The sequence below is a fragment of the Cyprinus carpio genome, chromosome A5 (genome assembly GCF_018340385.1).
Source record: "Cyprinus carpio isolate SPL01 chromosome A5, ASM1834038v1, whole genome shotgun sequence".
Classification (NCBI taxonomy): domain Eukaryota; kingdom Metazoa; phylum Chordata; class Actinopteri; order Cypriniformes; family Cyprinidae; genus Cyprinus; species Cyprinus carpio.
This window is the reverse complement of record NC_056576.1, coordinates 38,578,032-38,593,468: the sequence shown is the minus strand read 5'-3', so window position 1 is coordinate 38,593,468 and position 15,437 is coordinate 38,578,032. Positions and strand designations below refer to the sequence as shown.

The following is a 15,437-nucleotide window of genomic DNA, read 5'->3' as shown; positions in this document are numbered from 1 at the left end:
ATGCCATACAAACTAACTAACTAACTAACAAATACACAGGTGGATGCATTCCAGATTAGAGCTCAATAAACATGGGTTATTCAATGGTGATTCTTAAAATATTAAACCTAAACCTGTCAGACTTGTGTTTCCGTTTTGTTGTTTTCCTCTCTTTGTGTTCCTAGTTTCCCCTCTTGTTTCTATATGCCCTTATTTTGGTTATCTTCCTGTTCCTGCTCCCTGATTGTTTCCAATTTGATTCAAGGTGTGTCTCGTCTTCCCCTGATTAAGTTGTGTTCTTAAGGAGAGTTTTGTTCAGAGTTCTTTGTCCGGTATTACATGTCTACTTCTCGTCATACATGTGAGTTCCTGTCTGTTCCATGTCCTTCCTTATTTGGTAAAATAAAGACTATTGTATGTTAATCCTCTTCATCTCCTCGTCTCCACCACAGTAGGCGAACCGTGACAAAACATAAATATGTAGGTAGCAATAGTTATTTATAAACCCTACAAGCGCAAATGTGTTATTATTTTATTCCCGTCACAGTTGGTTTGGAATTGATGTGCTTAAATTTGAAAATGGGCTGCATTAGTAAGATCTGGTTGCATCACTGTATTTATGTGTGCATGTCTTGTAATAAATCATGCATTGTAACTGGAAGACAATATCGATAAACCATTTTAAAACAATCCTGTTAAATGCTTTTGGAGCACATCACTTTATTTACAGTCAATATTCTTGTGTTTTGTGCCAATAACAAAATTGCTGTTGGGATTAATGTAGGGTTCTTAGTCAAAAGTTAGCTGAGAATAGTTATTGAATATGCATTTTTTCTGACAGTGTGCAAAAGAAGGCATATTCAAATACTCTGGCAATGTTTTCTTCATGACTATGCAATGGTGCCACAACATGAAATCTAAAGAGCAAAACATACTGTATGGCCAGTGTAGCCTGATTCTGAAGAGTGACTCTACTAGCCAGTGGATCAAAACCATAAAGCATAACAATTGCATTTTTTATTTGTTATTATTTTTATATATGAAAAAAAAAAAAAAAAAAAAAATCTAAGTAAATTTATATTAGTAGTAGGGAGAGAACTGTGGAAAATTTGTGCAATAAATAAATAAATAAATAAAACAACTGAACATTAAGTAATTTAGGTTTTGGCCTCAGTATTGACAGTTTTATAGATCCAGCAAGAATTGTTCCAAACCACAGAACCATTACAACACAGTAGTGATTCAGTGTTTTTAAATAAATCGGTTGAGTGAATAATACAATAACTCACTTATAAAAACAGGCAGTACAATGTAACTGTTGTATAAAAGTATATAAAACATATACAAAGTAGGTATAGTATAAATGATTTAAAAAGGATTCAAGGCTTTTATCTCTCATTTCCTTTTTACTTGACTGATTTTATTTTCTGTCAATGTATCCAAGACAAGTTTCTATTTTAGATTATGTCATGCAAATTGGCCTATAAAATAATGTGCAACACTTTGCAACAAGGTTCCATTTGTTTGCATTATTTAACTGCATTACTTACATGAACTAACGATTAAAATATGTCTAAATCACTTATTAATCTTAGCTTTTGTAATTTAAACATTTACGAATACATTATTACAATCACAAGTTGTATCTGTTAAATTATTCATGGATTTGAGCTAACATGAACTAACTATTAATTTTAACAATTATTCATGAGTTCAGAACCAAGTCCTGATGGTGACTTCATCTGGAATTTTTGTTTATTTCACACTTTTGTTTACCTGTGTCCATGTCCACCAGTTCCAAATCCACTTGCTTAGCGCCCATTTTTGTAAATATCTTCTGGATCTCCACTTGAGATTGTGCTAATAATCGTGGGCTGTTCACCGACAGCTACAGTTAGGAACAGATTGTTCTGGAAGAGACGTGTGATACTGTGAATGTTGCACTGTGAAGAACAAGCCAGGTGTGACCCCTTGGAGGAGCGCTGAACACGGCACAGACAACTAAACTAATACAAGCATCTGTGAGATGTTTGCATGCAATCTACAAAAATCTCAGGTTCTTGAAGTTGCTTGAAGAGGAGTTACTTTCACAATTTTTATTTCACCCCACCAGGCCCTCTATAACACTTAGTCGGGTGTATCTCAGCACAGTTTCCAAGACAACAGTGATTATATATTATTTTCAGGCTAACACTGATGTCTAAGTCCTGTCGGATAATGATGAAAACCCATTATCTGTTTCTCTGCATAAAGAAATCAGTCAAGTCTTAACAAGGACTTTTCTAAACTTAGCTAATTAAAGAAAAGAATAAATAGCATAGAGAGTTTGTTTGTTAAGGCCACCAATATGTTCATAAGAATATTATTTCTTGCTTGTTGGGAGCTGGTGCTGATATTAATTAATGGGATTAATGTTACCTGTTCATTATTACATGCTGTTCTTTGACTTCAAAGCATCTAATCTTCACCAAAGCTGTCAAAACCTTACTAGATGTGGATATTAGAGTTTTAGTTTAACCTCTGTCTCGCAGACAAATCACTGCTGTTGGACTTAAAGCTTTTCTGTCTATGTTACATAAATCTGATCGTCATCACAGAGCTGTGAGACATGGGAATAAACACTCTCACTCCCACGTCCACTCTACAGGGAGCTCGAGGATTCAATTTATGGCCAGGCTGTCCTCAGAAAGCATCAGGATGCTTGTCTTTCCTCGTTTTATTGTAGCATTAGAGATGCTTGCTGTATTAAGTGGTCAAAATTGACCTTTCGCTAAGCTCCGCCCCTCTTCTGGTTATTGTTGTCACTCAGGCAGGATTTATAGAATGTTCCATTGGAAGGAAGTAGTGACATGATTAAGCTGTGGAGACTGATTCAGAATCAACATTTTTTACAAGCAACTAAAAAAGGAAAACTTTTGAAACTTTGAGATTAGTGTGAGTGAACAGAATCGTTCCTGATGTTTCTACAATATTCTCAGCAGTGTAGACGAGACCAGAGAGTGTAACACTCATACATAGTTATTTTTGCAAATCAGCATATTAGAATGATTTCTGAAGGATCATGTGACACTTAAGACTGGAGTAATGATGCTGAAAATTCAGCTTTAAATCACAGGTATAAATTAAGTTTTACAAAAGCAAAAAAAAAAAAAAATAAATAAATAAATAAATTTTAAATTGTAATAATATTTCAAAATATTGTTGTTGTTACTGTATTTTTGATAAGCCTTGGTAAGCATAAGAAACTACTTTTAAAAAACAAACTTAGCAAAGACAAAACTTTTGAACAATAGTATAGATTAAAGAAAGAGCAAAAGCTTGCCTGGTAATGGTGGAAGGCAGCAGTTAATTTGATTGTGATTATGAGTGTGAGTGTGAGTGGGAGAGGTGTGACGTCATGGGAAATCACAGCAGGACTCTGATCTGTATAATTGTGTTCTTCTGTCTGTTCCCACAGGATGCCCTCAGAGTCCCATGAGCAAGGTCACGTTAACACTGATCACTGTCTGCACGTGTGTCGTGGCGGTCGTGTACGGCACACAAACGTCCTGTCCTCTCACCGTCAAGGTCACGCTCCATGTTCCTGAACACTTCATCGCTGATGGTGAGCAATCTACAGACAGCCACACTGAATTATTTTAAGACCATTAGGAACTTTTTTTTTTTACTAGTTTTTTTTTTTTAGAACTAGATTCAGAACAACAATACAAACAAAATGTTAATGACATCACCATTCATTTACCTGATACCAACATGGTGACTTTTTAATGTTTTATGTTTTTATGTATTTAGGAGACACTTGTAGCCTATCTAAAGTGTACAAAGTCATTGTGTACAAAGTATCTTTACACTGTTTATTAGTTAATGCATTCAAATGAACAACCTTGGTATTGGAAGGCAAAATTATATTTTGCTGCTTCGCAAACACATTCAAAGTGAATTAACAGTGCCTTCAGATTTATCTGAAACAGATTTAAGTGGCTCGTGTTTCACGGGGCTCGTACCCAATTATGTTACATTAGAGGTGCATTGTTGTACTGGATGCGCTACTGAGCAAGTTTACTATGCCAAAAAAGCCACACATACGGAGCTAGTTATGTAATGCAAACATCAAAATGCGTCTACAAATCATGCACTATGATCAAAGTATTTTGAGCTCAATAGTATTGTGCAATGAACCACACAAGAAAAAGCCTCTATTAATCCAAATGTGCCCTCTAATGCATGTGGTGGCCTTTCGCAAGACCACAAGAGCACCATTTGGGACAGAGCCTTGGTCCGTCTTCATGAGATTTGCATCATGGGTTAAAATGGTGGCAAAATATGGTATCTTTTTTCCCTTGATATTTCAAAAGCATGTAATGTCAAAACCACAGCAGACTGCAGGGATGATCAAACATGGCCCATGAGATCCACTTTCCTGCAAAGTTTAATTCTAACCCTAATCAAACACACCTGAGCATGCTAATCGTAAGATCATAAGAAAATCACAGGTAGGTGAGTTTGATCAGGGTTGGAGCTAAACTCTGCAGGGCATTGACCCTCCAGGACTAGATTTGAGGAAACCTGGCATAGTGGTTAGTGCATATGCACAGAAATGTAGCCTTTCTGCTCTGAACTGATGGATAGATAGATAGATATGTGACCCTCACTTAATCTTATTGTTGCCTACAGAAGGAGAAACAAAACAAAACAAACAAACTAACAAAAGAAAAAAATGTTATATGGACTGTGACAGATTTTCTGAAACTGCATGCTAAATCAGCTAATCTGATTTAGCTTGGGCAGTTTGTCAGTGTATCAGAGAGAAACTGAGTGAAAATGTATTGTCATGGCCAAAGCCACGGTCTTAGGTCTTATGAGTTCCTTTCTGCTCACATCTGAATTTATGTTTAGATATAACTCTGAAATTCCAGTCTCTTAAACTTTCAGAAGAAAGCAAAGAGGTCTGTGAGATCTGCTTTATTGTAGCAGCGTGTCAGAGGGTGAGAGCGAGCAGAAGCCGTGTGATGCTGATGCTGCAGTTTAGAGATGCTGGACCATCTGTCAGAGATGCTGTCGGCTGCTTTAACCCTCAGAGAAGAATCATGATCAACATACACAAACACACAGTACACTCCTGTTAATAAAAGCTGTGAGATTATATGGGATATTTTGAAACTGTCTTAAATCTGAGTGGTTTGATGAAAAAAACAACAACATGAGAATAGAGAAACTGCTGATTGCTTGTATTGGACCAACCTAAATTACAGATGCCACCTGGGCAGCATATTCCGATACTGTATCTTCTCATTCTGCTGACTCCACGAAGGAGCATAGGGCCTCAACAACAATTTTCCAGCAGACAGGTTTTGGGCGACTCTCGTTAGCTGGTCCCATGACCATCCGGCTGCCTTCATCTCTGCTTCAGTGCATCGTCTCCAAGTCTGTTTTGGCCTACCCTCTCTTCTCTTTCCTTGTGGGTTCCACTTCAGTGCCTGTTTGGTGATGTTTTCAGGGCTCTTGCGGAGAGTGTGACCTATCCAGCCCCATTTCCTCTTTCGTATTTCTTGGCCAATAGGCAGTGGATTTGTTTCCTCCCAGATACCTGATACTGTATATGTGCCATATATTATTATCGTTGTTGATTTTGTCTGGTTACTGTTTTACTGAACTGAGCAATTTATTTTTAACACTAGAACCGCCTCGGGGTAAAATTTAACCATGGCTGTTTTTCATATGTCCATAACAGATTTTCAATAAAATATCCAAGTCTCCCAGTCATTGATTTTTACTAAAATTTGGTTATTTACAATCTCCTATTGTTTAAATAAATAAATAAATAAATAAAAAATAAAATTAGATGAAACCATTTTAAAAACTGGGCATTTATACCTGTAAGCGCCAGCAGGTCAAATTTACCCATATAATGCCTATTTTCATGCTTACTGTAGGATTACTGTAAACTGTAACATCACGCACATTCAAATTAAGATGTTTTAGCCTACTCATAAATGTTCAAACTTTGGATTAATTATTATTTTTATTTTGCAATTTTCCTCGTTTGTTATAATTCTAGTCTGCCAGTTTCCTGAAAAAAATCTAATAAATAATTATAATAATATTAATAATAATAATACATTAAAAATCTTATGTAATTTGAATAACACAAGTTATCTTAAAGCATTTTATTGTATTTTTACACCACCCAAATATGTATTTAATTCCTTCTAATTCTCATTGTCATTGCAGGCTGGTTTAGCCTATATTCACCTTTACGAAAAGTGATTAGTGTAGCCTGCTTAAAATAGCCTTGAACATAAAACATAAGGACAAAAACATAGCTGATGACTAAAAATAAGCATTTTATGACTGTAGACATTACCTTGTGAAGACAGTAGCATAATACAGTGACATAATACATTTCTTAGCCATATAAAAACAGTAGTCATGTGCATGGGTAAATTTTAAGTATACAACAACCCCTGGTGGTTTAAGTGTTAGAGACTGAATAACACACACACACACACACACACACACACACACACACACACCCCCACACACAGAGAGAGAGAGAGAAGAGATGGTGCTGATAGAGAGAGAGAGAGAGATTTTAGAAGATATATTATATGTTTAAGTGAGGACATCTAAAAAGGCTTACATTGTTTTTTCTATTTCATTTGGTTTAATGATATTTTCTGTCATACCTGACAAATCAAACAGCTCTCACAGAAACCTGCACATCATTAGATTTAAATACAAGTGTAATTTGGCTGATTTATGAACCTTTTAATTATTGAGGATGCATAAAATGTCCTCACAGATTGGTTTTATTAAATACCACTATGCTAGTGAGGACATACAGTTCTCAAAAGTATAACAACACACACACACACTCACTCACACACACACACACACACTGGTTTACAGCTAAAGTATCTACTGTAAATGGAGACTTTCCATAGACTTTTATTGTTTTTAAGTACAGACAGTTAATATAAATACTGCAACCCAACCCTAACAGAAAACAAAACAAACATTTATGTGATTTTTATTCACATTTTTAAATGTTTTTGGGAGCTTTTATCAGCTTTAGCTCACTTCTGGGAACAGATTTGTCCCCAAAATATGGTTAAGTAGGTAAAACATACAACACACACACACACACACACACACACACATTCCAGGACCCAAAATATCTTAATTTAGAGAGCATGTTTTCTAGGTGATTTGTCATACTTACTCCGGTAGGTTTCCTGAGGGTCATGGGCTCCATCTGTTGTGTTTTTTTTTTTAGAAGATGCAGACAATCTAAAATTTCAGATCACTCGTATTAGCCCACACTTTGCATATTCTGAAAAGGTTATATAATTAGTATCAACTTAAAGCTCTTACATTAGTCTGAGATTTGAAGAGGTCACAGTCACCAGCAACAGGTTCCTAATTAAACTTGTTCGCTGACATTCAGTGGCTGATTGTTTCTTAGGGGGTATTCAGAAGGTCATCTTTGTTTTTTTTGTTTTTTCCTCTCCCTCTCTCTCTCTTAAATGCAGACTTACACACACACACACACACACACACACACACACACACACACACACACACACACACACACACACACATGGTTTCTCTAAACCCCCACCCATTTGTCAAACTCATTTCAGACATGGTCCACTGCTCTTAGCTGTATATTTATCTTATGCTATAGCCGTCCTGCTTATGAGGATTTCTAAAGGGCATAAAATGCAATCAGGTTTTACATAGAAGTATAATGCATGGTAAATTTTAAGTGCACACTTGTGCACACACTTCCTGTTTAAGCCCTGACCCTACCGATTCAATGATTCTATCCTTATATAGACACATATAATATATATGTATTATAATATATATTACACGTATAATATACGAATATATATAATTATATAATAATATAAAACACACAAAAAAAAAACAATATAACATCTATAATAAATAAGTTTTTTTGTTTGTTTGTTTGTTATCCCAGATATTTGTTGACTGCTAGCTAGACAGTTCTTCTTTCTCCAGGAGGAACTTTGTCCTGGCTGCATCTCATCTTACTGGCATGTTATGAAGTTCAGGCACAACAGCTGCCATGCTGTGTTAAATCCCTGTGTCTCTGCGGCACTCCTGGGTGTCCCTGAGTGGGTGTCAGTCTGGCAGGCGTCCACACGTCCCGCTCAGCCTCCGCTCTCGGGTTTAAGACGGCAGAGAGGATTATGAAGCAGCACAGCAATTTAATTTAAGTCGCCCTTATCTTTGGGAAGCGCTGAATTCACACATCAGCAGAGCAGGTCAGATGTAAATGTTATCCTCGGAGATGATGGACACACAGAGAAGGGGGGAGCTTATTTAGAAACACTGTTTAATTCTGCTTTGGGGAAAGATCTGCCCTTTTACAGTTACTGAATGGTTCATCATTCTTGTTCAGTGTTTGTTTGATGGACTCTCCAACACTGATGTTAGCCACTGCATAAAGAGGCCTGGAGATCTTTAGATGTTTCAAGATATACTCCTGGTCTTAGGATGTGTTTCCACCATTGTTTTCAATGGGAGCACAACATATTTAAAAAATGACAGCAGTGTGATGGCTGAGTGTTTTCAAAAGACACTCACTATTAACTAACTATTAAGTAGGACTTTTGCCTAAATAAACTCATTTGTAAAATAATTTGCTGCTTGTTAATATTTAGTAAGGTAGTTGTTAATTAAAATTATCTTTAACAATTAACTAAACAAAAATACATCCAAAACAAAACAATAAAATAAAATTCACTCAATAAATACCTTTAAAACAGCCAAAGTGCTAATAAGCAACTAGATAATAGTGAAAACTGGTCCCTAAACTAAAGTGTTCCTATTATTTAATAGTAGTTAATTATTATAAGCAAACTCTGTACTAAATATTTTTCAGTGTAGGACATTGCAGAAATGTTGTGTGCTGACCTTGAAGGATACAAGATAAACATGTATGTTCTTCTTTGTTTTTGCTGTAGGAAGCAGTTTTGTGGTGAGCATGGGCAGTTTTCTTGATGTCTCCAACTGGTTAAATCCAGCCAAACTAACCCTGTACTACCAGACCAACACCTCCACCCAGTGGGTGAGAGACTACTGCGGCCAGAGAACGACTGACCCCTGCGAACAGCTCTGTGACCAGGACACTGGTGAGGGAACACACACACACACACACACACACACACACACATCTTTCTGGGAACTTGCCATATACTTCTATTGACCAAACAATATTTTCTATCTACTAACCTAAACCTACCCCTGCCTTTTTAAAATTTCAGATAAACATTATTTAGTCTCTAAAGTGTCAAAAAGTTCAGGTTTTACTACCCTTTATATGATCAAATGACCCCACAATGGAGGATAAACTTGTACACACACAATCACACATACAGTACCAAGGCCAGATTGCCACACTTACGGGGAAACACATTTATTTGCTTGTGACCTTCTGTGGTAATCTGTGGCTCAAGGTCTTAGTCAGGTTGAGTCGGTTTGCAGGGCGTCAGTGTGATAAGCGTGCCGATACCTGGGGATCGTGGGAATAACACAAGATTATTAGCATCGAGATTATGAGCATCACGCTTGACATTTACAGTTATTGTCTAGAATCTTTCTTTGTAGCTGCTCTTTTGCAATATGGTCAGGACCCAGTAACACATGGTGCTCTTTAGACTTATGTACGGGGTAAAATACAGACATTTACAGACAGACAGACAGAATCAGACCAACAAGAGAGCAACAGTAAGCAATTGATGTCAGTCTCAGTCAGTCTAGCAGAGTACACAAAGCAAGCTTATACCTGGGGATATATATATATATATATATAATGTATGTGTGTGTGTGTGTTAATTAGAAAAAACAAATACAAAAAGGTAAGTGCTAGTAATTGGTCAGGTGCTGATGAAAAATATGTTTCTTCAGATGTTATTTTTTTTTTATTTTTTTTTATTTTAAATGGCTGCTCGAATTGAGGTAGGCAAGTCATTCCCACCAGCTGGGAACATTATAATAATTAACAGCTTTGTAATAATTAAGTTGTAATTAAATACATTTAAAATATATTAACCTTAAATATAATAATCCAATAAAATTATAATCAAGTAATTTATATGTGCTTTAGAATGTTTGTCAACACATCAAAATAAGTGTACCTCTTTAAAACACACATGCGTTTATTAAAGTAAATTATATGACGTTGCTAAAAAGAACATTATGTTGTGTATTTGGTGTAATGAAATGTGTTTATGTGGTTTAAGGTTCAAAAAACACATTATTTTTCACTTAATTTACATTATTGTTCCTCCTCTATGCCTCGTCTTTCTGAAACGTGTCGATTTTTACAAAGATCATCGTTCCGAAAAGCGAGGTGTGCTCTGATTGGCCAGCTATCCAGTGCGTTGTGATTGGCCGAATACCTCAAGTGTGTGACGAAAATGTCACACCCCGTAACACACTGTGATCCTGGCGTGATGAAACAAAATCTATAAAACCCATTAAAAAAAGGCATTTGTTGCATCCACATAATTACTGATTATAATGACTTATACTGTGTTTTTACGCATTGTGTATCACGCCACGTAAACATAAAACCATGTCTGCATTTGTGATCTGAGAAACGAGAAACAAGCGCTACTCTACACTGACAAGTCTTAACATTTAATTTGATATCATTTGATATTATGTGCCAAGAAACATGAAAGTGTTTAAGTGCACCGACATGACCTCTTATTTCATTAATATTATTTTTAAAAATGTACTTTTAAGATTTTAAATGCACTACAAATGCACTGCATTTAATAATTAATTGTCCTTATTTTCCACAAGGGAAATGACAGTGACAGAGTTCACTTTTTAGGAGTGTTAAGAATGATTCTGTCTCATGCTAACGTGTAATTTTTCAGTGTTACAGTTATACATTCATAACAGAATTGTAGATGAAAATGGCAAGTTTTAAGTGTGTATGCATGCTGCTCTTCCACTGTGAGTTTATTTCCTGTAAACTTGTTTCCCATTTGTTTATATACACTGAAATTCAATTACTGTCTGTGGTAATAAGCAGCATGAAGCTGATGATGTCTGAGTTGTTCATTGTTTGGCCTTAGTCATTATAAATATCTTTAAATGCAGTACTACTTAATCATATAGGTCTGCCTTTATTTTTAAACACAATGAATAATAGAGCTCCTCCATGAAGGCTCCAAACTCGAAGCCGCTGTTGTGTGACCTGACATTTAGATGCATTATCTACCTCTTCTTATTCTCTTTTAACTGGCCTTGAAGGAGGAGAAAAAAAAAGAATGGTTCTATAGAAATATGAATCTGTTTTGGATTGTATCCCTTTTGCTTTTAGCACACAATGTCGCATGAGATCAATAATGCACATTAAATGGTGATGCATAAAGCCACATCAATAAACACTGCAGATTAGATTCATAAATGTGAAGGTGAATCTGGAAACCAAGAGGAACGGCAGTCTGAAAAAGTGCAGCATAAGCTAAGTGACGGTGCGTGTGGGGTAATGTGTTAGAAGAGGAAAAGAGCATTTGAAAGGCAGAAAGAAAATATGCATAATGTTATTACCAAGGTGAAATACATAGGTTATCGAAAGACACAGATAGCCACAAACAACGGACAAACTTTTATTGGTATTTATTGCATCACACTTTAGTTTGGGGACCAGTTCTGTGTCTGTGTGTGTGTGTCTGTCTTTCCATCCATCTTATTTAATGACATTTGTTTGCATTGTATTTAATAACATTTCCTGTTACTTTTCCTCACTTAATTTATTTATTTATTTATTTATTTATTTATCTATCTATCTATCTATCTGCACTGTCCTTTTTTTCTTAATTATCACTTGTACAGTTCATGGAAAGATGGAAAAATGTAAATTCATTAAACATATACTTATGTTTTTAAAATCTGTAAACTAAATAAATTAGCCAATTTTGTATAAATAATGCATGAATTTTGTATAAACTGTTGCATAAATGAGTGCACCCCTGATTCAATTCAGCAAAGCTGTAATATTCTAGTGATTAATATGTCTTAACAGACAATGAGGAGAGGGAGGCCTCTTCTGTTTCAGCTTCTTGCATTATATCACACAGTGGAATTCACCTTAAGCACAGAATTAGAATATGGCATAAAACATTTGCGAACGTTTCCATCCCATGTGTTCAATAAAAAAATAAAAAAATAAATAAATAAGAAAATTAAAAGTGTCACTTCCTGGGAAACTGGTGCAAAATATAAATAATAAAAATGGAAGTTGCTGTAACCAGGGAAGCCTGTGGCTCTTTTTTCCTGTATAATACATGACTTGTGCCTCAGAGCGTAATCTTGCATTTGGTTGCCTGATGTTTGCGAAGAGATCATGTGTGACAGTTCTGGGAGGTGATTATACAAAATAATTTTGATGATGGAATTCTGTTGAGAACTTTGCCATCTGTTGAGGCAAAGTCAAGTGATTTTTTTTATGCATATTGAGGAATTTATTTATTTTTATTTATTTTGTAAGTGTGTTTCCATCATAGTTTATTTGCATGTCATATTATTGGATAAAACTTACAAAAACGAAGAAAAAGATCTAACTCAATTGAGTGCGTAAAGTTTTTAATATGCGTTTTTAGAATTTTCATGAATTTTGTATTACCCAACACACATTTTTTTAAACAAAATACAAAAATTCAAAAAAAAAAATCTATATAAAAACTTAACCACTCATAAATCACAAAACAACAACACCTTCAGCACTCATACATCCCTATATAAGAGTTTTACTACCACTAAACTTTACTGTTGGAACCAGGCACTTCTCACTGTACACCTCCTCTAACAACATCATAGCATTTTAGATGTTTTTAGATCAAAACTAATTAAGTATGAATTCCCAGAATTGTAAATATGGGCTTTGGTAAAGGCTAAATGAGTTGAGTGTGTGTTGGCTACATAGGTGCTTCAGCTGTGGACAACAACCATGCATTTCACTTTTCTACATTACATCTTACTCTGTAATAAGGGTTGAATGACTTCTGATTTTTTGAAGTCGACTTTTATGTGATGAAAGTCAAGTCGAAGTTGACTAGTCACTGATGATGTCAATAATGAACATAAGCCTGGAGCTGTAAACAACACCTTGTGCACAGCTATGTCATATAACACAGTGCTGCCCACATGGCTATTGCTCCTATAACAGCTCATTTTTATCAGTTCTTTTGTCTTTGGGTCGTTATATTTCTCACAGATTTCTGCTCGTTCTAAATCAGATAATGTTACAGATAAAGTAGCACAGTAAAGATTACATTCATATGAATGCATTAGTGAGAGCGATTGCGTGTGTGAATTAATTCTACCTGGCAGCGTCTCTCTACTAGTATTGAAGCTGTGGGATTTAGATATTAAGAAATCAGTTATAGAATTATTTTCAGTTTCTAAGCTATTTTATTGAGAAATCACACAACAGTGTTGACAATACATTTCTGCGCTGAATGATTCTGTGTGGGCTCAATCTGCGCGTGATGTATGAGCTACTGTCTGTAGCCTATGTGTGTGAGTTATAGTGCAGCAGCGCATTAGGTTAGAACGGCGATTAACTTACCTGTACAATAAGCGGTTTAAAACGTGCATTCTCCCATTCAATTTCGAGCTTCCAGTAATACAATCACACATGACTTGTGGAGTGCTTTCGGAGTATGTATTTATTTGTAATTTTAACTGTTTGGAAATGGAGCGAAAATGTGGAAGTCCTTCAAAGATTTATTATCCTGTTGCGCCCTCTATAGGACCAGCAACTAGTCGACGTCAAGCTTAAAGCATCATGGCAGAGCACTGAAGTTGACTAGCCGACTAATCGATTAGTCGGTGCAACCCCTACTCTGTGAGATGAATCAGTCACTCAGTTACTAGCTTTTGTTGACTCTGAGACATTTATTTGGCTTCTTTTTTTTTTTTCCTGGGGAAAAAGAAAAAAAAAAATCGCAAAATGAAAGCATAAAACGAAGGTCTGATTTTTTATATATATATATATATATATATATATATATATATATATATATATATATATATATATATATATAAAGTCTGTTGTTTTTGAATTTCTGTGTTACTTTTGTTTTAGTTACTTTTTAGATCAGTCCCTGCCAAATGGTCTAACTGTTGTCAAGCATTAAATCTGAGAATGATTCAGTGGGCTATGCAACACTTTTAATGGTCAAGAAATTACTCCACTTTAACTCTTGTGGTTCAACATGCTTGTCTGTTAGTTTAAATTGGCTCAAATTTATTTAATTCAGTTTTATTCAGTAACTTTCAGGAGGGTGTACTTGTTTTAATTTTATCAGTTTTATAATAAAATCTTATTTTTCGGAAAAATGTTGACATGCTTATTTGGTAATTGATAAACCAGACTTGATGGAACATTGTATCTCTAAAGAACCATAATATGTATTCTAAATAAAGAGTGATTGCTGGATTTGTTAAGTTTCAAATGGAGTAAACTCATTTATGCTGATAAATAGAAAGTAAAGGAAAAAAACAGCATTAATTTGAAATTTTACTGTTTTGTAGCAATATGAGTGCCATTTCTTTTTTAGTTTTGACTTTTTAATGCATCCACGATGAATTCAAGTATTACTTTCTTACTTTTATATTTATTTTATTTTTTATTTATTTATTTTAACCCAAAACTTAGAATGGTAGTGTATCACATTTGGATCGAAATATATTATTGATAATAATCAGAAATGTTTCTTCAGCAGCAAATCAGCATACTAGAATGATTTCTGAATGGTCATGTGACACTGAAGACTGGAGTAATGATGCTGAAAATTCAGCATTGCATCACAGAAATAAATTATATTTTTACTATATATTCATATAATAAACTGTTATTTTAAATTGTAATAATATTTTACAGTGTTCTTGTTTTTACTGTAATTTTGATAAAATAAATGCAGCCTTGGTGAGCAGAAGAGACTTCTTTTGAAATCATTATTCCCAACTTATATTTCAAATATTTTCAAATCTTTGACCAGTTAGATCTTTTGTTACCAGTCTTTGTTAAAGTTGGTTAAATACCTTGAGCAGTATTTTAGCAGCAAGTGTTCTGCAGGCTGCAGTGTTTCTCATATGAATGGCAAAATGTTCATCCTCGCTAGAGAGGTTACGGGGAGACAAGGTCTGCCGTCAAATTTCAAATCGATCCTAGCAGGACTAGAGAGTGTATCAGAGGTGCGACTGTGGGAGGACTCCAGGAGGCTGAATATCTCTCAGTGTTCTGGATGAGCTGCCGAGGTTTGATTGCATATGCAGGAAGGATGGCCAGCAGTCAGTTTCAGTAGTCCAGATGAGAGCAGGACAGAAACCGTACCAGAATCTGAGGCTCTGTCCCAAGTGCCGCCTGCAGCCCTCTTTGTTCCATAATGCTTACAAGGTCAGCA

General features: G+C 35.3%; 1 protein-coding gene across 2 annotated transcripts in view; it reads left to right on the top strand.

Moving 5' to 3' along the window:
* Window positions 1-15,437, top strand: part of LOC109067613 (astrotactin-2-like) — a 539,141-nt gene that overhangs the window by 292,850 nt on the left and 230,854 nt on the right. For both annotated transcript variants that reach the window (XM_042757176.1, XM_042757175.1), the window contains 2 exons: window positions 3,437-3,583; window positions 8,976-9,143. In XM_042757176.1, the coding sequence (XP_042613110.1) occupies window positions 3,437-3,583; window positions 8,976-9,143 (315 nt within the window). The remainder of the gene's footprint in view (window positions 1-3,436; window positions 3,584-8,975; window positions 9,144-15,437) is intronic.